General features: G+C 48.3%; 1 protein-coding gene across 5 annotated transcripts in view; it reads right to left on the bottom strand.

Annotated features, from left to right (window-relative positions):
• The window catches only part of LOC139230027 (protein kinase C and casein kinase substrate in neurons protein 3), a 94,967-nt gene that overhangs the window by 31,438 nt on the left and 40,606 nt on the right, over positions 1 to 22,923 (bottom strand). For 2 of the 5 annotated variants that reach the window (XM_070861760.1, XM_070861761.1), the window contains exons 4-9: positions 19,628 to 19,863; positions 16,122 to 16,277; positions 12,337 to 12,512; positions 9,199 to 9,319; positions 8,398 to 8,480; positions 4,952 to 5,064 (exon numbers count right to left, since the gene is read on the bottom strand). In XM_070861760.1, coding sequence (XP_070717861.1) covers positions 4,952 to 5,064; positions 8,398 to 8,480; positions 9,199 to 9,319; positions 12,337 to 12,512; positions 16,122 to 16,277; positions 19,628 to 19,863 — 885 coding nt within the window. Of the gene's footprint in view, positions 1 to 4,951; positions 5,065 to 8,381; positions 8,481 to 9,198; positions 9,320 to 12,336; positions 12,513 to 16,121; positions 16,278 to 19,627; positions 19,864 to 22,923 lie in introns of all 5 variants that reach the window. The other 3 variants (XM_070861763.1, XM_070861762.1, XM_070861764.1) reach the window with 2 other exon arrangements.

Raw genomic sequence — 22,923 nt, forward strand, 5'->3', positions numbered from 1 at the left:
GTTCCAAGGCGCTTCACAGGAGTATTATGGGACGACAGAATTTGACACCGAGTCGCAAGGAGAAATTAGGGCAGGTGACCAAAAGCTTGATCTAAGAGGTCAGTTTTAAGGAGCGCCTTGAAGGAGGAGAGAGGGGTAGAGGCGGAGGTTTAGGGAGGGAGTTCCAGAGCTTGGGGCCTAACCAACAGAAAGCACGGCCACCAATGGTTGAGAAATTATAATCAGGAATGTTCAACAGGGCAGAATTAGAGGAGCGCAGACATCTCTTGGGTGTGGGGCGGGGGGGGATCGGAGGATCCATAGAGCGATTTGAAAACAAGGATGAGAATTTTGAAATCGAGGCGTTGCTTAACCAAGAGCCAATATAGGTCAGCGAGCACAGGGGGTGATGGGTGAGCGGGACTTGGTGCAAGTTGGGACTCGGGATAGCCGAGTTTTGGATCCCCTGTAGTTTACATAATGTAGAATGTGGGAGGGCCAGCCAGGAGTGCTTTGGAATAGTCAAGTCTAGAGGTTACAAAGGCATGGATGAGGGCTTCAGCAGCAGATGAGGCAAGATGTAGAGATGGGCGATGTTACGGAGTTGGAAATAGGCGGTCTTAGTTATGCTGCAGATATGTGGTTGAAATCTAATTTCCAGGTCAAGGTTGCGAACAGTCTGGTTCAGCCTCAGACAGAAGTTGGGGAGAGGAATGGAGTTAGTGGCTAGGGAACGGAGTTTGTGGTAGGGACTGAAAACAATGGCTACGGTCTTTCCAATATTCAATTGGAGAAAATTTCTGCTCATCCAGAACCAGATGTCGGACAAGCAGTCTGACAGTTGAGACCGTGGAGGGGTCGAGAGAAGTGGTGGTGAGGTAGAGCTGGGTGTCATCAGCATACATGTGGAAACAGTTTTCGGATGATGTCAAGGAGCAACATGTAGATGAGAAATAGGAGGGGGCCAAGGATAGATCCTTGGGGGACAGCAGAGGTAATGATGCGGGGGCAGGAAGAGAACCCATTGTGGGTGATACTCTGGCTACGATTCGATAGATAAGAATGGAACCAGGCTAGTGCAGACCCACCCAGCTGGATGACAGTAGAGAGGCATTGGAGAAGGATAGAGTGGTCAACCGTGTCAAAGGCTGCAGACAAGTCAAGAAGGAAAAGGAGGGATAGTTTCCCTTTGTCACAGTCACAAAGGATGTCATTTGTGACTGAGCCGTTTCGCTACTGTGGCAAGTGTGGAAACTGACGTGGAATTAGTCTGGATAGCTCTTTTCCGACCAACATAGACATGACTGGCTCCTTAAGTGCTGTAAATTTCTATGATTCATCCAATCAAAGGAATATAAAGGACTGGAAAGGGCATCCATTACAAAGTTCCAAATGTGCCATATTCTTTGACATTCGACCCATCTTTGAAAGATTAATCCCACTCCCTTTTCCCACAAAGTCCTGCAAATATTTAATTTTCAAATATATATCCGATTTCCCCCATTGAAAGTCCATTCCACATCAAAAGAACTTGCTGTGTTTTTAAAAAAACAAAATCATCTCCCTTCTGGTTCTTTTGGCAATTATTTTAAATGTGTGTCCTCTGGTTACCAACCCTTCTGCCACTAGAAACAGTTTCTCATTTATTTTTTATCAAAACCTTTCATGATCTTGAACACCGCTATTAAATCTCCCCATAACCTTCACTGTTCCAAGGAAAGCACACCCAGATTCTCTGCTCTTCCCACAGAATTGAAGTCCCTCATCCCTGGTACCATTCTCGTAAATCCCCTCTGCACCTTCTCCAAGGCCGTGACATCCTTCTGAAAGTGTGGTGCCCTGAATCGGACACAGTACTCCAGCTCGGGCCTAACCGATGTCTTTAAGAACCCGGGCAGTCTTGTCGAACAACGTTAAGTTAGTGCTGTTCCGACAGTCGAGTGGGCGAACGCACCACCCAGTGTAGCACTAAGCCAGACGGACATGAAGCCCCACAGGTTGTGTTCCTGTACCGTGCTGCGTCAGCCGATAATCACAGCCGTGGGGATTTGGTGGGGCTGCTCCAATTGACCTCAGCACACTTGGCGATGTGAAGGGCTAGAAACAAGCCCGGGTTCCTGGTCCACATCATTGTCAAGTGACCCCCCTCCCTGACGCAAAGTGCACAGACCCCAGGTGTATATGGGGACCTGGCTCGGCTGTGATGCACACCACAGCCAAATAGCCTGCCAACATTTTCCTAAGTCCACGCGTGTATAGTGCGTGTGGGAAGAGCGAGCTGTCCGTATCTGTTGAACTTGTACCCCAACAAGTCTGCAAGTGGGAAAAAGTGGGCATCATTTATATATCATTTATATATCATTTATTAAAAACTTGGAGCTCTATCTGAATCTACAACAACTTGTATTTATATAGCGCCTTTAATGTAGTAAAACATCCCAAGGCGCTTCACAGGAGTGCTATAGGGAAAAAAATGAATTTGACACCGAGCCACAAAAGAAATTACAGCAGATGACCAAAAGGTTGTAAGTAGCGTCTTAAAGGAGGAGTGCGGGGGACAGGTTTAAGGAGGGAATTCCAGAGCCCTGGGGCCCAGGCAGCTGAAGGCACAGCCACCAATGGTTGGTTGAGCGATTTATAATCAGGGATGTTCAAGAGGGCAGAATTAGAGGCGTGCAGACATCTTGTGGGGGTGGGGGGCGGGATTTGTGAGGCTGAAGGAGAGAAATAAATTGTGTAGGTGCAGATTTGCTTTCAACCACTAGGTGTCAGTCTTGGTTAGTAAATACACCCAGGTACTTTTGTGGAGAGCTGGTTGTGAGCAATGATTTGCTCAAAGGCCCCATTCACAGACTTGCTATAAACAACATTCTCGCTAAGCTGTATGGCCGCACAGTGGTCTGGAGGTCCCGCTCACCCGCTTTTACATAGAAGAAACTGCACATGCGAGAAAATTTAATGGGCAGCGCAGCCCATAAAAGGGACCGACCTAAAATAAAAATTAGTGAACATTGACTAGAAAGTATTTTTTTGTAATAGTGCTCCTATTTTATTCTTGTCCCTTTTCCTCCCATTCTGTCTTCTCTTTCTCCCCCCCACCCCACCCCACGCCAATGATCACCAAATCCCAGCTCCATGAAGAGTTGACGGGCTATTAAGGAGATGGACTGTTAAAACCCCGCCCAGCAGATCATATTGCGACCCCAATTTCGGTAGGTTAAGGGGTGCACTGAATATACACCAAAGGCTGGAGTTGAGCTACTTATGGCACTTGCCATGAGTATTGCCCGTCACCTTATATTTAAATTTTTTTGGGGGGGTGTATTCCCTCTTCAGCTTCCCTGAGCTAGCGTTAAGTATTCCCAGCTGAGGTGTAGCACAGATCGTTTTTTTTAATTAAATTCATTCCTGGGATGTGGGCATCGCTGGCAAGGCCGGCATTTATTGCCCATCCCTAACTGCCCTCAAGAAGGTGGTGGTGAGCCGCCGCTTTGAACCGCTGCAGTCCTGTGTGGTGAAGATACTCCCACAGTGCTGTTAGGCAGTTCCAGGACTTTGACCCAGTGACGATGAAGGAACGGCCGATATATTTCAAAGTCAGGATGGTGTGTGACTGGGAGGGGAATGTGGAGGTGGTGGTGTTCCCATGTGCCTGCTGCCCTTGTCCTTCTAGGGGGTAGAGGTCGCGGGTTTGGGAGGTGCTGCCGAAGAAGCCTTGGCGAGTTGCTGCAGTGCGTCTTGTAGATGGTACACACTGCACTGCCACTTGGGTGCTTCCTCTACTCTGGCCCCAGCAACCAGCTTAAAGTGTACCCTTTCCTGCAACACGGTGACCGATATCAGTTTCCCACTGTTCCGTGACCTGTGATGCATTTATCAGTTTCTAGTTGAGCTGGGGTCAACTTTGAACTGTGGCCACATACCCACCCTATTAAAGCAGAAGATGTTCCAGAGTACTTGTTCGAGGGGAAAAAAAACAACTTGCATTCATACGACACCTTTAGCATGATAAATGTCCCACAGAGCTTTGCATAGTAGAGCAAAGGTACCCAGTGGTAGAAACCTTCAGAGAGGTGACTGAAAGTACAGTCAAGATTTGAAGGAAGCTTTCAATGATGGGCATGAAGCAACAAGGCGAGGAGAATTTAGGCTGGACTTCCAGAGGAGGAAGGCCTAAAGATTCTGCCAATTTAAGGAGAAGCTGAGTGACGAGGGTCGGACTCTGGAACTAGGCCAATGTTGGCCTTTATTAGAAGGGGGGGGAATAGAGTGTAAAAGTAGGGATGTCCTGCTATAACTGTACAGGGCATTGGTGAGACCACACCTGGAGTACTGTGTACAGTTTTGGCCGCCTTATTTAAGGAGGGATATACTTGCATTGGAGGCAGTTCAGAGAAGGTTCACTGGTTGATTCCTGTGATGAAGGGGTTGTCTTCTGAAGAAAGGTTGAGCAGGTTAGGCCTGTACTCATTGGAGTTTAGAAGAATGAGAGGTGAACTTATTGAAATGTATAAGATTCTGAGGGGGCTTGACAGAGTAGATGCAGAGAGGATGTTTCCCCTCCGGGGGGGGGGGGGGAAAGAAGGAGGGATTTCTTCTCTCGGATCGTTGGAATTCTCTGCCCCAGAGAGCTGTGGAGGCTGGATCATTGGATATATTTAAGGTGGAGATGGACAGATTTTTGAACGATAAGAGAGTCCAGGGTTATGGGGAGCGGGCAGGGAAGTGGAGTTGAGTCCAGGATCAGATCAGCCATGATCTTATTGAATGGCGGAGCAGGCTTGAGGGGCCGAATGGCCGATTCCTGCTCCTATTTCTTATGTTCTTCTGTTAATTCAGCCCTGGAGGGATATGTGCGGTGTTTTCCCTTCTTGTCCATCGCCTCCCGGCCCTGCTTATTTTTTTTTAGGGACCTCTTCGGATAAACATCAAGACTGAACGGTTTGCGTTAAGGTTATGATGCAATGCTTACCCGCCTTGAAACTGAGCTCGTCTGATTCCTGGCTGGTGTAATCGTACAGTGCTCGGATTCTGACGCCAGGGATGTTTGTGCCATCCTCGCCCAGGGAATACCCTTTACTTAAACTGTGAAACCAAAAAAAAAGTGGAACGACTTTTAAAAAAAAAAGTTCAGCGTTGGAACCAGTGATGACAAAGAAAAGAAAGGATGAGGAGATTGGGAGAAAGAATGAGGAGAGGACATATAAACTAGATGGTACAATCCTAAAGGGGGTGCACGAACAGAGACACCTGGGGGCGTATGTGCACAAATCGTTGAAGGTGGCAGAGCAGTTTGAGAAAGCGGTTAAAAAGGCTTAAGACATCCTGGGCTTCATAAATAGAGGTACAGGTATAGAGTGCATAAGTGCGGAAATTATGAACCACCTGTGTAAAACACTGGTCGGCCTCAACTGGAGTATTGTTTCCAATTCTGGGCACTGCACTTTAGGAAGGATGTGAAGGTTTTAGAGAGAGTGCAGAACAGATTTACGAGAATGATTCCAGGGATGAGGGACTTCAGTTACGTGGAGAGACTGGAGAAGCTGGGGTTGTTCTCTTTGGAGCCGAGAAGGTTGAGAGGAGATTTGATCGAGGTGTTCAAAATCATGAGGGGTCTGGACAGAGTAGAGAGAGAGGAACTGTTCCCATTGGTGGAAGGGTCGAGAGCCAGAGGACACAGATTTAAGATGATTGGCAGAAGAACCCAAAGAAGAAAACTTTTTACGGAGCGAGTGGTTAGGATCTGGAATGCACTGCCTGAAAGGGTGGTGGAGGCAGACTCTCTGATCTTTCAAAAGGGAGTTGAATAAGTATCTGAAGGAAAATCAGTTGCGGGGAAAGGGCGGGGGAGTGGGACTCGCTGAGAGTCGGCATAGGCTCGATGGGCCGAATGGCCGCCTTCCGTGCTGTAACCATTCTATGAAGCTCGGTGGTTGAACTGGTTAACTATCTATTTCCTGTTCACCGCCCCCTGTTCCGGCTCACTGTTTAGATCTCAGGCTCGAGAATGCGCTGTTCACGCTCAGTCTCTAGGTGTACAAAACTAGATTTTAAGTAGCAGTGTTTAATTGTTGAAGGTGTATCTCTCCCCTCCCCCCTCCACCTTTTTTTGCTTGAAGGCACTTTTTTATTTTTTACTGAGTATAATGTGCGCTTGTAGTCTCTCCGGTACCTCGCCTAAATGGTGACTTGATCAGTGAGCCTCGGCGGCGGGAATCAGCAAAGCTGTGCGACTGAAGGGCGTTACAGCTGAGCCCGACGCTCTCCGCGTTTGAGATCCAGTCGGGAGTTGCTGGATGGAAAATCGGGATTGGGAACTGAATTGTATGCACCTGTGAGTATGCTCACAGATTTGTCGAGCTGTTGAGTTGGGAGTGACTTAGCCAGTCGCGTGATATATTCACAAGACTCAATAAAACCCCGGCCAGTTGGGTTCGGGGGATCCACGATGAGGCAGGTGGTTGTGAGCCTGGTGGATGAACTGGTAGTGTGATTGTTAAACCTTTTGCTAATAAATCAACTCGTTCTTAATAGCAATGTGTTGCTGTGAATTCTTAAGCAAAGAACCCATGAAGCAAATACATTACAGGAACCTTATCCAATTCCCTTTTGAAGGCTACTTTTGAATCTATATCCGACACACTATCGGGCAATGCGTTCCAAATCCTAGCCACTCATTAGCATAAAAAAAGTTTTCCTTCCTGTTGCCTCTGGTTCTGTTGCCAATCACCTTAAATCTGTGCCCTCTCGTTATCGAACCTTCAGCCATTGGAACAGTTCCTCTTTATTTACTCGCTCTAAACCCCTCAATCAAATCTCTACTTAGCCTTCTCTGCCTCAGGAGGACAACACCAGCTTCTCCACGTAACTGTAATCCCTCATCCCTGGAACCATGTTCACAAATCTCTTCTGTACCCCCTCCGAATCCATCATGTCGTTCCTAAAGTCTGATGCCCAGAATTGGACACGCTATTGCAGATGGGGCCGAACTAGTGTTTCATAACTTCTTCTCCCAAGCCTCTATTTATAAAGCCCAGGATCCCATGTGCTTTATTCACTGTTTTGTTAACCTGTCCTGTCCCCTTCAAAGATTTGTGCATAAGCGCCCCTGATCTCGCTATTCTTGCACCCGCTTTAAAATTGCACCATTTAGTATTTACTGTCTGTCTGCATTCTTCCTACCAAAATGCATCAACTCACACTTCTCTGCGTAGAATTTCATCTGCCATGTGTTCACCCATTTACATCGGATATACGGCACAGAAACGGGCCATTTGGCCCAGCCAGTCCATGCCGGCGTTTATGCTCCACTCGAGCCTCCTCCTGTCTTTCCTCATCTAAATCTATCAGCATAACCCTCTATTCCCTTCTCCCTCATATGCTTGTCCAGCCTCCCCTTGAATGCATCGATACTATTCGCCTCAACCCCTCCCTGTGGCAGCGAGTTCCACAATCCCACCAAGCAGTTTCTTCTGAATTCCCTTTTGGATTTCTTGGTGACTATCTTATATTGATGGCCTCTAGTTATGCTTTTCTTCACAAGTGGAAACACTCTGCTCTGTATCCACTCTTATCAAAGCCATTCAGAATTTTGAAGACCCCTCGCCTGCTTTCTTTGAGAAAAGAGACCCAGCCTGTTCATCCTTTCCTGATATGTATACCCTCACATTTCTGATATCATCCTTGTAAATCTTCTCTGCACCCTTTCCAGTGCCTTTTTATAATATGGCGACCAGAACTGTACGCAGTGCTCCCCACCAAGTGTGGTCTAACCAAGGTTCGATACAGGTTTAGCATAACTTCTAACCTGTGTGTCGCAACGTTTAGCGATCTGTGTATTTGTACTCGGAGGTCCCTTTGTTCCTCTACCTCACCGAGACTCTCGCTCTCCAAATAATAAGTGACCTCCTTATTCTACTGACCAAAATGTAATACTGCACATGTATCTGAGTTGTTTCACCAGCCTGGCTGTATGGTTAACGCTATGGTTGCTCTGAGGGTTTAGCATAAGTAGCTGAGCCACGCACAACCCCAGAGTAAGGTGATGATGTCCCTGAACAGCAGGGGATCAGGGTGTTACAGACTGTCTCGGTACCCTTTTGAGCTGGGGAAATCATCCGTGGCTCATGCTCCTGATTGCCAGCCAGTCGACCCCGACTGGAACTGTGAGGACCGGATCGGACTTGCCTGGTGTCCTACAGTGGAATAGCCTGCTGGCACGCACTGCTGACGCCCGCACATAAACACTGGCTGTAAATTGAGGTGTCGGGTGTCCCAGCACCCACAAAGCTGGTGCAGCATCTTCAGCAAGGGAGGGGAGAAGATTGGCAGCGTGTTTGCAATCGGAGTGAAACTGATGGGAGATGGGGTGTTCCCTTAGTATCGGGATGTGACGCCATTACCTCTCTAATGCTTCACCTTAAGCTTTGAAGAACCACCTTGTCCCCTTCCTTCTTCCCTTTGCCCTTCTCTGTAATCTTCTCCCTCTCTGGGCTCCATTCCTGCGGGGTCAAAGGACATTGTTAGATGCCGCTAATAATGATGAGGCTAGTCTTTAATAGATTAAAGTCAGCCGATAATCTCATTAATTATTGTGCGATATTTTCCTTCGCCGGGCTGTCGAGGTCCGCCAGGAACCGAGATAGGGCAGTCGAGATTAATAATGCTAAAATATATTAATGTAAACATTAACCGAAACTTGCATTTTACTTTATAAATAAGTTGTATGTTCGAGTCGACCCCCTGTGGCAATGCTCACGGGGATAGAGAGAACTTGGATTTATGTAGCCTCTTTCACATCCTCAACACGCCCGCAACCTTCACTGCAACTTATGAAGGGCAGTCACTGTTTTGTAGGCAATAGGATTAGCCAATTTGCACTCATCAAAGTGCCACAAACAGCAATGAGATGAATAGCCGTTAATCTGTTTTGGTGGTGGTATGGGATGAATATTGGCCAGAAAACTGGCAGATCTCCCTTTCTTTGTTCTTCAGGTAGTGCCATGGGATCTTTTACCATCCACCCGAGCAACAGAACAGGACCTCAGTTTCACGTTGAGTAGATTGGGCCTACACTCTCTCTGGAGTTTAGAAGAGATTCTGAGGGGGATTGACAGGGTAGATGCTGAGAGGTGGTTTTCCCCCCCAACCCCCCCTGGCCCGGCTGGAGAGTGGAACTGAAGGTAATTGACCAAGTGGACGGGCTGACCGGTCGCTCACCTCAAAATGCGGCCAGTTGGTCGGCATCCCAGGTCCATGGGTGTTCCGCCACCACTTCAAGTCCTTCTGGTCATTTACGGAGAGTACGGTCTGGTGCAGATCCTTGAAAATAGACCGGAAGCTGCAGAGAGAGAGAGAGAGAGGGGGTGATGGAATTCATTAACTTGCTACAGGAAGAGCTAACCTATTCCCTCGGAAGTGAGGTGCAACCTTCCATGCAGTAAGTGTGAGGAACCTCTGTGTGGCCAATCACCGGCCAGTAATGCAGATACTCCATCTAGAAGCAGTGTGGAAGCCTGGGCGACCCAGACCCCCCTCTCGTACACCCGGCCTGTCTCCACGTAGGTGAGAATTGCCCCAATTGGAATGGATCCAGAAGTTGGCAATAAACCCCCCCCCCCCAAAGCCACACAAAGGCCAATGACCCAACCCAACAGGGTCCCTCTTTTAAGTAGACTCGACCCTTAACCTTGACCCAGTTGACGTGGCCAAATTATCTTGCCCCCAAAAACTGCCTGTTGTTTCCAACATGCTCTTGGTGTTACTGACAGTTCCAATGTCTTCTCCAGTAGGTACAAAACTGTACAGTAACTTCACAAAATGTACATATATCGTCTGTTATCTGAGCAAAAGAAGAATTGCTGAGTGGGGGAGGATTTTTTTTTTTTTTTAAATTGGCCTTTTGACATTTCAATTTTGTGCCGGACTGCATCTCTGTTTTAAAATTCTCTTCCTTTTCAAATCCCTCCCTATCCCTGTAACCTCCTCGGGTCCGACAAACCTCCGAGATCTCTGCGCTCCCCCGATTCTGACCTCTTGAACATCCCCGATTATCATCGCTCCACCATTGGTGGCCGTGCCTTCAGTAGCCTAGCCCCTAAGATCTAGAATTCCCTCCCTAAACCTCTCCGCCTCCCCTCCTTTAATATACGCCCCAAAACCTAACTCTTTAACCAAGCTTTTGGTCACCTGCTCACATATCTGCTTGTGTGGCCCTCTGGCAAATTTTGTTTGAGAACGCTCCTGTGAAGCACCTTGGGACATTTTGCTACGTTAAAGGCGCCAAGAATAAAAGAAATAGGAGCAGGAGTAGGCCATTCAGTAAGATCGTGGCTCATCATCTACCTCAACTCCACTTTCCCGCACTATCCCCATATCCCTTGATATCCAAAAATCTATCGATCTCTGTCTTGAATATACTTAACAACTGAGCCCCCACAGCCCTCTGGGGTAGAGAATTCCAAAGATTCGCCACCCTCATTTCTCCTCATCTCAGTCCTAAATGGCCAACCCCTTAGCCTGAGACTGTGACCCCTGGTTCTAGACTCCCCAGCCAGGGGGAAACATCCTCCCTGCATCTACCCTGTCAAGCCCCGTAAGAACTGTGTATGTTTCAATGAGATCACCTCTCATTCTTCTAAACTCTGGAGAAGATCGGCCGAGTTTACTCAATCTCTCCTCTTAGGACAATCCACCACCCCCCATCCCAGGAATCAGTCTGGTGAACCTTCACTGCACTCCCTCTATGGCACTTCTTTGGGTAGATATCATGGTAAAATCTTGAACTAGGGGGCATAGTTTCAGAATAAAGGGTCACCCATTTAAAACTTTCTCAGCGGATCGTGAATCTTTGAAATTCTCTGCCCGAGAGCTGTGGAGGCTGGGTCATTGAATATATTTAAGGTGGAGATAGACAGATTTTTGAACGATGAGAGTGAAGGGTTATGGGGAGCGGGTGGGGAAGTGGAGTTGAGGCCAAGATCAGATCAGCCATGATCTTTATTGAATGGCGGAGCAGGCTCGAGGGGCCGAATGGCCCACTCCTCCTCCTTCAAAACTCCAGGTTCTGTCTCACCAGGGCCCTGTATAGTTGCAGTAAGACATCTTTACTCAAATCCTCTTGTAATAAAGGCCAACATACCATTTGCTTTCTTAATTGCTATATAAATCCAGGTTGTTGTCTTCAATTGAAGGGTTCCTAAGCTGTATCTGGGGAGCGCTGTATGGCATTGAGGTATTTGCGCCTCTCTCCCTCCACAAAAGCAAGTATTGGGATTTGTGCTTCTGCTGCTGCTGATGGATTCTGGGGCCCAGCCCCTCACACAAGTGCCCATTATTCAAGAGAGAGTCCAGACACTGAGTTTTGGAAGAATATTAAATTCACTGCCTTCTGGACATCCACATAAGTTTGCTGGGCTCGCTGATAGCGATCAGGAGCAGGAACCATGCTTGTGTTATTTTGCCTTTCCTAACCCCAAGGGCTTTGAGAAAGAAAGACTTGCATTTCTACAACGCCTTTCATGTTCTCAGGACATCCCAAAGCGCATCACAGCCAATGAACTCTTTTGAAGTGTAGTCACTGTTGTACGTTAGGAAATTAAAAGCAAAACAACACAATAAGTGTGTGTTATTTTACCATGTCAGCCGTGGCTCAGTGGGCAGCACACGCGCCCTCCTCCGTTGGTGGTTCAAGTCCTACCCCGGAGACTTGAGCACATAAATCTAGGCTGACACTCCCGGTGCAGTGCTGAGGGAGCGCCGCACTGTCGGAGGTGCCGTCTTTCAGATGAGACGTTAAACCGAGGCCCCGACTGCCCCCTCAGGTGGGTGAAAAAGATCCTGCGGCCACTGTTTTGAAGAAGAGCAGGAGATTTATCCCCGGTGTCCTGGGGCCCAATATTTATCCCTCAACCAACATCACACAAAGCAGATTATTTGCGTCATCATCACATTGTTGTTTGTGGGAGCTTGCCGTGTGCAAATTGGGCCGCCACATTTCCCACATTGCAACTGTGACGACACTTCAAAATATACTTCATTGGCTGTAAAGTGCTTTGGGATGGCCTGAGGTCATGAAAGGCGCTATATAAATGCAAGTCTTTCTTTTATGACTGCCTGCTGGTACCTCATTGAAATGACCATTCTCCACATATGAGCTTGGACAGTAAACATCACTGGGTATTTGACCTGATCCTATCGTTGCTTGACATCACTGGGCACCAATCAGGAATGGGAACTGAGACCGACTGTAGCCCTCCCTCATTCCTGGCCCACTTGATATAAATTAACTTCGCACCCACAGGGATCAAACCTGGTCTCTTGTGATTTTATGGATTGTGAATGTTTCTTTAACCTCACCTTTCATTGTTGGTGACGTCGAGGTGCCGATGCAGGGACAAGAAGATCTGTTTGAGAAAGATTGTGCGTTTCTGCTCGAACTGCTGGCTCTGGTCAAAGACCATCTCCATCTCCTCCATGTATTTTGGATTGTATTTGTTGAGCTCTTCGATAGTTTTGGTGTAGCGCTGCTTAACCTGGAGATGTGGGAGAGACGGAGAGGACAGACACTGAGTGCACAAAGAGAAGTGGGGGGGGGGGGGGGTGGAGGGAAGAGGAGTAGGCCATACGGCCCCTCAAGCCTGCTCCTCCATTCAATAAGATCATTGCTGCTCTGATCATGGACTCAGATCCACTTCCCCGCCCGCTCCCCATAACCCCTTATTGTCTAAGCAACTGTCTATTTCTGTCTTAAATTTATTCAATGTCTCAGCTCCCACAGCTCTCTGAGGCAGCGAATTCCACAGATGTACAACCCTCTGAGAAGAAATTTCTCAGTTCTAAATGGACGGCCCCTTATTCTAAGGTCATGCCCTCTAGTTCTAGACTCGCCCACCAGTGGAAACATCCTCTCTGCATCCAACTTGTCGAGCCCCCTCATAATCTTATACGTTTCGATAAGATCACCTCTCATTCTTCTGAATTCCAATGAGTAGAGGCCCAACCTACTCAACCTTTCCTCATAAGTCAACTCCCTCATCCCCAGAATCAACGGAGTGAACCTTCTCTGAACTGCCTCCACAGCAAGTATATGCTTTCGGAAATATGGAAACCAAAACTGCACGCAGTATTCCAGGTGTGGCCTCACCAATACCCTGTACAGCTGAAACAAGACTTCCCTGCTTTTATACTCCATCCCCTTTGCAATAAAGGCCAAGATTCCATTGGTCTTCCTGATCACTTGCTGTACCTGCATGCTATCCTTTTGTGTTTCATGCACAAGTGCCCCCAGGTCCTGCTGTACTGCAACACTTTGCAATCTTTCTCCATTTAAATAATAACTTGCTCTTTGATTTTATTTCTGCCGAAGTGCATGACCTCACACTTTCCAACATTATACTCCATCTGCCAAATTCTTGCCCACTCACTTAGCCTGTCTATGTCCTCCTGCAGCCTTGTTATGTCCTCCTCACACATTACCCTTCCTCCCATCTTTGTATCATCAGCAAACTTGGCTACGTTACACTCAGTCCCCTCTTCCAAGTCGGTAATATAGACTGTAAATAGTTGGGGTCCCAGCACTGATCCCTGTGGCACCCCACTGATTGCTAACCAGAGAATGAACCATTTATCCCAACTCTGTTTTCTGTTTGTCAGCCAATCTTCTGTCCATCCAAGCGCACACACCACACCCACACCCACACACTTGTGGGTTCAAGTCCCATTCCAGAGACTCGAATCTAGGCCGAGACCCCCAGTGCAGTGCTGAGTGAGTGCTGCACTGTCGGAAGTGGCGTCTTTCGGATGAGACATTAAACCGAGGCCCCGTCTGCCCCCTCAAGTAGGCGTAAAACATCCTCTACCACTATTTTGAGGAAGAGCAGTGGAGTTCTCCCCAGTGTTCTGACCTATATTTATCCATCAACCAAACATCACTAAACAGTTTATCTGGCCACTATCACATTGCTGTTTGTGGGAGCTTGCTGTCTGCAAATTGGCTGCCGCGTTTCCTACATTACAACAGTGACTACACTTTAAAAAAAAAAGTACTTCATTGGCTGTAAAGGGCTTTGAGATTTTCCTGAGGTTGTGAAAGGCGCTATAGAAATGCAACTCTTTCTTTATTGAATCAACAGTATGGTAAAGCCCTGAGAAAATCAATCGCTACATCATTCATAATCCTTAATGCCATCAATTGTTCCATGCCTGATTGGGATGGGTTGTGTGTGAGTCATTGTAAGCTGTGTACACTGATTGATTGGACATGCATTCCCAAACGTTGATAACACAAGTAACTCAATTCTATTGGGGCTAGCCTCTTGTGACTGAACTTTGTTGCCAGCCAAATATCAATGCTGTCAGAACATAAGAATTAGGAGCAGGAGTAAGCCATCCGGCCCCTCAAGCCATTCAATAAGATCAAGGCTGAGATGAGGAGAAATGTCTTCACTCAGAAGGTGGTGAATCTTTGGAATTCACTACCCCAGAGGGCTGTGGAGGCTGAGCTGAGATCGATAGATTTTTGGACTCTAGGGGAATCGAGGGATTGGGCAGGAAAGTTGAAGTTGAGGCCGATGATCAGCCGTGATCTTATTGAATGGCGGAGCAGGCTCGAGGAGCCGAGTGGCCTGCTCCTAATTCTTACGTCTATGGATGGGTCAGCGCCTTAAAGAGGGAAGATCACTGTTTGTTTAGGGGAGGAAGAGTTGATCACAGACATTGATCTTGGTCATTATCACATTGGGGAAGTCCAGAACCAGGGGTCACAGTCGAAGGATAAGGGGTAAGCCATTTAGGACCGAGATGAGGAGAAACTTCTTCACTCAGAGAGTGGTGAACCTGTGGAATTCCCTACCACACAAAGTAGTTGAGGCCAATTCTTTAGATATATTCAAAAGGGAGTTAGATGTGGCCCTCACGGCTAAAGGGATCAGGCGGAGAGAAAGCAGGAATGGGGTACTGGAATGCATGATCAGCCATGATCATATTGAATGGTGGTACAGGTTTGAAGGGCCGAATGGCCTACTCCTGCACCTATTTTCTATGTTTCTATGGTCATGGTCGGCATCTTGTCTCTAGATCAGAAGATTGGGGGTTCAAGCCCCACTCTGGGAATTTAGGGGAATACTTTATTAATAGAAGTGCTTAGATGGATATAAAATATCCCACATTACTATTCGAAGAAGAGCAGGGGCGTTCTCCCAGTGTCTTCAACCAACACCATTAGATTATCTGGTCATTCATCTCAGTAGATTGGTGCGAACTTGCTCTGCGTAAGTTGGATGCTGCTTTTGCGTAGGGTGTCAGCCGTGGCTCAGTGGGCAGCACTCTCACCTCTGAGGCAGAAGGTCGTTGGTTCCAGCCCCACTCCAGTCACCCAAATCCAGGTCGCTGATTGGAGCGTGGGCAGGTAGAGCAGGAGCGGCGAGGTCGGGGCGAAAGAGCGGCGAGAGTTCGTAGAGGGATGTGATTGGGGCCAAGGAGTGGCGAGGGCCCAGGGACAGCACGGGCCAGCCCTCGCTGCGATATGTGTGCGCACTAGGTCCGTGCAGCAGAGTAGGTCTCAATTGTCCTGTTTAACCCTTGCCACTGGACCTAGACCTAGCTCTGTCAAGCCCCGTGTGGTGGCTGGTGTGCAACGGTCACCACACGTTTAAAAAACAATCCACGCACAGGCATCTTCCAACCCCCAACATGTAGTTTGGGATCCGGAATATTAGGTCCTTCATTGAAACACCTGAGAACTCCTCCTCAAATCGAGGGCCTATGATGAGGACGGGCACATAATCTAGACTGACACTCCCAGTGCAGTATTGAGGGAGGCCCCGTCTGCTCTCTCAGGTGGACGTAAAAGATCCCGTGGCCACTCTTTTGAAAAAGTGCAGGGGAGTCCTGGGCCAATATGTGTCCCTCAACCAACACTTTATCTGGCCGTTATCTCATTGCTGTTTGCGGGAGTTTGCTGTGCGCAATGATAGCTGCCACGTTCCCTACATTACAGCAGTGACCGCATTCTTCTTAAGATGTGCCTCATTGGCTGTAAAGCACTTTGGGCCGCCCTGGGGACGTAACGGGCGCTATATAAATAAATGCAAGTTCTTCCTTTTTTGCCGTCCAGACACGTCACCCTGAGTTTCCTTGCTCACCTTCTCTGCCTCCTGGCTGCACTTCTCTCGCTCGCTTTGAAGCTTGTGCTGTTTTGACGCGGAAGTGGCCTGGTTGGCTTTGCCGCTGTTTTCCCGGACAATGGCCACGCGCTCCTTTTTCCGTTTGGCGTGGTACTGTTTCTTCAGCTTTCCTGCCTGTTGCGAGGGGTGAAAAGGTGAAAGTCTGGGTTAGCTCTCCCCGCGGACGGGCCGAGTGGCAGATGACGATACGCGATGGCGCACTGACGCCGTGCAGACCCAGGGAGGACTGAGCGAGTTGGACGACCTCGACCAGGACAGCAGCTGGACTGACGCAACCTGGCCTCGGTGCACCCCCCCCCCACTCCCCACCCATTGTAAATCAACCATGGCTCATGCCCCCCCCCCCCCCCACTCCCCACCCATTGTAAATCAACCATGGCTCATGCCCCCCCCCCCCCCCCCACTCCCCACCCATTGTAAATCAACCATGGCTCATGCCCCCCCCCCCCCCCACTCCCCACCCATTGTAAATCAACCATGGCTCATGCCCCCCCCCCCCCCCACTCCCCACCCATTGTAAATCAACCATGGCTCATGCCCCCCCCCCCCCCACTCCCCACCCATTGTAAATCAACCATGGCTCATGCCCCCCCCCCCCTCCCCACTCCCTTTAAGCTGTGCGGCTGCGCAGCAGTCATTGAGCTCTTGCACAGCTAGCTCACCGGCTTATAGATGGAAAAACCTAGAGGGAACATAGCCCACCCCCCCAATCTCATCCCTGCTGTTCACACTGTTGTAGGGTTCTAATAGAAAACAGTTTGGTGTGTTTGCATTTGTATTTCTTGAGTTAGTGACATTGTTGACTGACTTTTTTTTTAAAAGCACTTCCAAAAGGAGTAGGCCATATGGCCCCCCCCCTCAAGCCTGCTCCGCCATTCAATAAGATCATGGCTTTCCCTTTCCCCTGCCACTGCCCCCCAATTCTCCAACCCCCCCTCTCCTGAAAGCTGACTCCCTTGCTGCAGTATGGGTCCAAGGGTGCCAGCAGTTCTCTCCTGTTGGGTGGCGGAGCAGGCTCGAGGGGCTAGATGGCCTACTACTGTTCCTAATTCTTATGTTCTTATTAATGTTGGGGAGGTCCAGAACCAGGGGTCGCAGTCTGGGGATGGGGGGGGGTGGGCCATTTGGGACCGGGATGGGGGGAGACTTCTTCACCCGGTGGGTGGTGGGCCTGTGGGATTCTCTGTCACGGAGAGTTGTTGGGGCCAGTTCACTGGATGGATTCAGGAGGGAGTTGGATATAGTCCTTGCTGCTGGGGGGATCGGGGGGTGTGGTGAGAAAGCAGGAACGGGGTACTGAAGTTGCAAGTTCAGCCATGAACTCATTGAATGGCGGTGCAGGCTCGAAGGGCCGAATGGCCTACTCCTGCACCTATTTTCTATGTTTCTATGTTTCTATGAGGCACAGGGCGTTTGATCTTGCAGGGGCCCAGGGGCAGCACGGGCCAGCCCACACTGCGATATGTGTCCGTGCAGCAGAGCTGGTCTCCAGTCGTCTTGGTTAACCCTTGCCACTGGACCAAGACCTGGCTCTGTCGAGCCCGTGTGGTGGCTGGTGTGCAACGGCCACCCCACGTTAAAAAAATCCACGCACAGGCATCTTCCACGCTCCAGGATGTAGGGGAAAAAAATTACCTTTCAAAGGACGGCAGAAAAATTTAAAATGCAAAGCTGTAGTAAGTGAAAGTGTCCACTAAGTGGCACCACAAGCTTTAAAACGATCAGAAGTGGAGAATTTGTTTTGAGTGTCAAAGCCTTAGATGAATTTTTATCGTCACCGGGTGTTCAGCCAAGTCGTTTGACTTCCCAGAAATGTTAAGCGGAGAGTGTTCCTGTGCAGCAGCCCAGAGTTTTAAATTTGAATGTCGTGTAGGTGTCGAGGGGGGCGGGGAAGGACGAGATTGAACTTTGACACGATGCCCTCTGCGACTGAATATCCGCAGTTGCTCCCACAGGAAGAAGGGGCATCTTGGGCGAGATGTCGGTGGGTGTCAGAGTGCCCGCGGAGTTGTTAACTCACCGGGCATCAGCCCCTTGGGAGAGGAGAAGAGAAAATAGGTTTTTTTTAAAGAAAGAAATATGGCCCAAATGGGCATAATTTTAAAGGGGGAATGAGAATTGTGTGTTGTAATTGGTGACTTATCAATAGTGTGCGCACAGCACGGCCATTATATAGTGTGAGCATCTCACGCCCATTATATAGTGTGAGCCCATTACATAGTGTACGCACAGCATGGCCATTAAATAGTGTGAGCATCTCACGCCCATTATATAGTGTGAGCCCATTACATAGTGTACGCACAGCATGGCCATTATATAGTGTGAGCATCTCACGCCCATTATATAGTGTGAGCCCATTACATAGTGTACGCACAGCATGGCCATTAAATAGTGTGAGCATCTCACGCCCATTATATAGTGTGAGCCCATTACATAGTGTACGCACAGCATGGCCATTATATAGTGTGAGCATCTCACGCCCATTATATAGTGTGAGCCCATTACATAGTGTGCGTACCACGCCAATATATAGTGTGAGCCCATTATATAGTGTGCGTACCACCAATATATAGTGAGAGCCCATTATATAGTGTGCGCGCCACACCCATTATATAGTGAGAGCCCATTATATAGTGTGCGCGCCACACCCATTATACAGTGTGAGCCCAATATATAGTGTGCGCACAGCACGGCCATTATATAGTGTGAGCATCTCACGCCCATTATATAGTGTGAGCCCATTACATAGTGTACGTACCACGCCAATATATAGTGTGAGCCCACTATATAGTGTGCGCACAGCACGGCCATTATATAGTGTGAGCCCATTATATAGTGTGCACGCCACACCCATTATATAGTGTGAGCCCATTATATAGTGTGAGCCCATTATATAGTGTGCGTACCACACCAATATATAGTTGAGCCCATTATATAGTGTGAGCCCATTATATAGTGTGCGTACCACACCAATATATAGTGTGAGCCCATTATATAGTGTGCGTACCACGCCAATATATAGTGTGAGCCCATTATATAGTGTGCGTACCACGTCAATATATAGTGTGAGCCCATTATATAGTGTGTGCACCACGACAATTATATAGTGTGAGCCCATTATATAGTGCGAGCCCATTATATAGTGTGCGTACCACGTCAATATATAGTGTGAGCCCATTATATCGTGTGAGCCCATTATATAGTGTGCGTACCACGTCAATATATAGTGTGAGCCCATTATATAGTGTGCGCACCACGCCCATTATATATTGTGAGCCCGTTATATAGTGTACGCACCACACACCCATTATATAGTGTGAGTACACATCCATTATATAGTGTGAGTGCACGCCCGTTATATAGTGTGAGTACAAACCCATTATATAGTGTGCGCACCACAAGCCCGTTATATAGTGTGCGCACCACAAGCCCGTTAGAACTTCAATCAGTTTGCGATAACATACTTTTTTTAGTTTCTTTGTCCAGGGCTTCTGTGCCTTTCGGAATCCGTCCTTCACCTCATGCGTCTCCTTGAAGCCCCCGAAGAATTTCTTGTGGTACATCTCCTTCTGCCAGTTGCGTATCTTGTCCGTGTCCTCGGTCACGAGCGCTTTCTGGATGTCCACGTGCAGCTCGCTCAGGCGGTCTGCGGAGGTAAGGAAGGCGTGCCACGCCTTCAACAGAGTACCGTACATAGGACCTGGGGTGAGTGCGATAGACAGGCTAGGTATACTTTCTATACAAATTAGTGCCGCTACAAACGCAAGTCAACGGTAGCATAGTGGTTACGGTACTGGGCCAATAATGCAGAGGTCTGGACTAATAATCAGGTGGACATGGGTTCAAATCCCACCATGGCAGCTGGGGAATTTAAATTCAGTTTAATTTATTATCCAGATATAAATCTAAAATAAAAAGCATAATGGTGACCATGAAACTACAGGATTGTTGTTAAAAACCCATCTGGTTCACTAACGGCCCTTTAGGGGAGGAAATCTGCTGCCCTTACCTGGTCTGGCCTCTACATGTGACTCCAGACCCAAAGCAATGTGATTGACTCTTAACTGCCCTCTGAAATGGCCCAGCGAGACACTCAGTTGTTCAAGGATAATTAGGGACGGGCAATAAATGCTGGCCTTGCCATGAATTAATTTTTAAAAGTTTGGCCTCAACTGGAATATTGTGTCCAATTCTGGGCACCGCACTTCAGGAAGGTTGTGAAGGATATGTTACTGGGCTAATAATCCAGGGAGCACGAGATTGAATACAACCATGGCAGTTTGAGAGTTTGACTTCAGTTTTTAAAAATCTCGAAATAAAAAGAAGTAAAAGCTGTCTGGTGGTCGTAAAAACCCATTCGGTTTAATAATGTCCGTGGAGCACAAAATCTGCCGTGTTTATCCGGTCTGACCTATACATGTGACCGCAGACCACAGCTATGTGGTTGACTCTTAACTTTCCTCTGAAATGGCCCAGCGAGCCGCTCAGTTGTACCAAACCGCTATGACACACCACAGAGTGTAGCGGTTCACCACCTCCTCGTGGGCAATTCAGGATAGGCAATAAATGGCAGCAATGCCCACGTCCCACGAATGAACAAAAAAAGGCTGTTGGTTACGGTCCTTATACAGACTCGTGTCCAGTCAGGTACAGTCATTCAAGGGAGAATCAGTCGAGACCACCACCACCATTATCATCATAGGCAGTCCCTCGGAATCGAGGAAGACTTGCTTCCACTCTTAAAATTAGTCCTTGGTGGCTGAACAGTCCAATATGGGAACCACAGTCCCTGTCACAGGTGGGACAGTGGTTGAGGGAAAGGGTGGGTGGGACTGGTTTGCCGCACGCTCCTTCCGCTGCCTGCGCTTGCTTTCGGCATGCTCTCAGCGATGAGACTCGAGGTGCTCAGCGCCCTCCCGGATGCACCTCCTCCACTTAGGGCGGTCTTTGGCCAGGGACTCCCAGGTGTCAGTGGGGATGTCGCACTTTATCAGCATTGAAGCACTGACCATACTTGATCAGCTCCGCTGGGCGGGCCACATCGTCCGCATGCCAGACGCAAGACTCCCAAAGCAAGCGCTCTACTCGGAGCTATAGATAGGGGTGGTACTAAAACAATAAAAGAAGTAACTTGCATTTATATAGCGCCTTTCACCACCTCAGGATGCCCCAAAGCGCTTTACAGCCAATGAGAGTACTTTTTTTTTGAAGTGTAGTCACTGTTGTAATGTAGGAAACACGGCAGCCAATTTGTGCACAGCAAGCTCCCACAGACAGCAATGAGATAATAACCAGATCATGTGTGATTTTTTTTGTGATATTGGTTGAAGGATACCGGGGAGATGCCCCCTGCTCCTCTGAGATAGTGGCCATGGGATATTTTGTGTCCATCTGAGAGAGCAGACGGGGCCTCGGTTTAACATCTCATCTGAAAGACGGCACCTCCGACAGTACAGCACTCCCTCAGCACTGGGAGTGTCTGCCTGGATTTTGTGCTCCAGTCTCTGGAGTGGACTCAGAACTGTAATCGTCGGGCTAGCACAAGGGGGCACAATCTTAAAATTAGAGCTAGGCCGTTCCGTAGTGAAATCAGCAAGCACTTTTTTGCACAAAGTCAAGTGGAAATCTAGAACTCGCACCCCAAAAGGCTGTGGATGATGGAGGACAATTGGCGCTTTCAAGACATTTTGCTGGGTAAGGTTACATAAGAAATAGGACCGGGGTAGACCATACGGCCCCTCGAGCCTGCTCCGCCATTCAATAAGATCATGGCTGATCTGATCATGGACTCAGCTCCACTTCCCTGCTCGCTCCCCATAACCCCTTATCGTTTAAGAAACTGTCTATTTCTGTCTTAAATTTATTCAATGACCCAGCTTGCACAGCTCTCTGAGACAGCAAATTCCACAGATTTACAACCCTCTGAGAAGAAATTTCTCCTCATCTCTGTTTTAAATGGGCGGCCCATTATTATAAGATCTTGCCCCCTAGTTCTAGTCTCCCCCATCAGTGGAAACATCCTCTCTGCATCCACCTTGTCGAGCCCCCTCATAATCTTATACATTTCGATAAGATCACCTCTCATTCTTCTGAATTCCAATGAGTAGAGGCCCAACCAACTCAACCTTTTTTCATAAGTCAACCCCCTCATCCCCAGAATCAACCTAGTGAACCTTCTCTGAACTGCCTCCAAAGCAAGTATATCCTTTCGTAAATATGGAAACCAAAACTGTACGCAGTCAACAAAGGATATGGAGCAAAGATGGGTAAATGGAGTTGAGGTGTAGATCAGCCATGAGTTAGTTAAATGGCAGAGCAGGCTCGAGGGGCTGAATGACCTACCCCTGCTCCTATGACAACCCCACATCTATTCTGGTCTGTTACTTGGATCAGGTCTCCTCAGGTACAGTAGCTTATTTATAGAACCTGACAGCAACAGCTAGCATTGGTGGAAAAACAGCCAGCACAAACACAACAAGCTGATATTCTTGGCCTGGACACCTCCCCTGATCTCCAGCGGAACTCTCACATATCCTCCATTGCTAAAAGCTGGTTTCCTATTTCATGCCAAATCCTTCCTTTCTACTCAACAACTCTCCTTAAAGTCCAAGCCCATTCAAGACGGGTCTCAATTCTGAGGAGGCTCTTCTAAGACAGCTCTCTCACTCCTGGACACGAGACAAGAACAAGCTCGCCACCTGATCCTGAGGGCCCTGGCTCTGCCCCAGCCTGCAACCTCTCATCTCCCTCTTCCTGCATC

This window comes from Pristiophorus japonicus, chromosome 19, assembly GCF_044704955.1.
Source record: "Pristiophorus japonicus isolate sPriJap1 chromosome 19, sPriJap1.hap1, whole genome shotgun sequence".
NCBI lineage: Eukaryota > Metazoa > Chordata > Chondrichthyes > Pristiophoridae > Pristiophorus > Pristiophorus japonicus.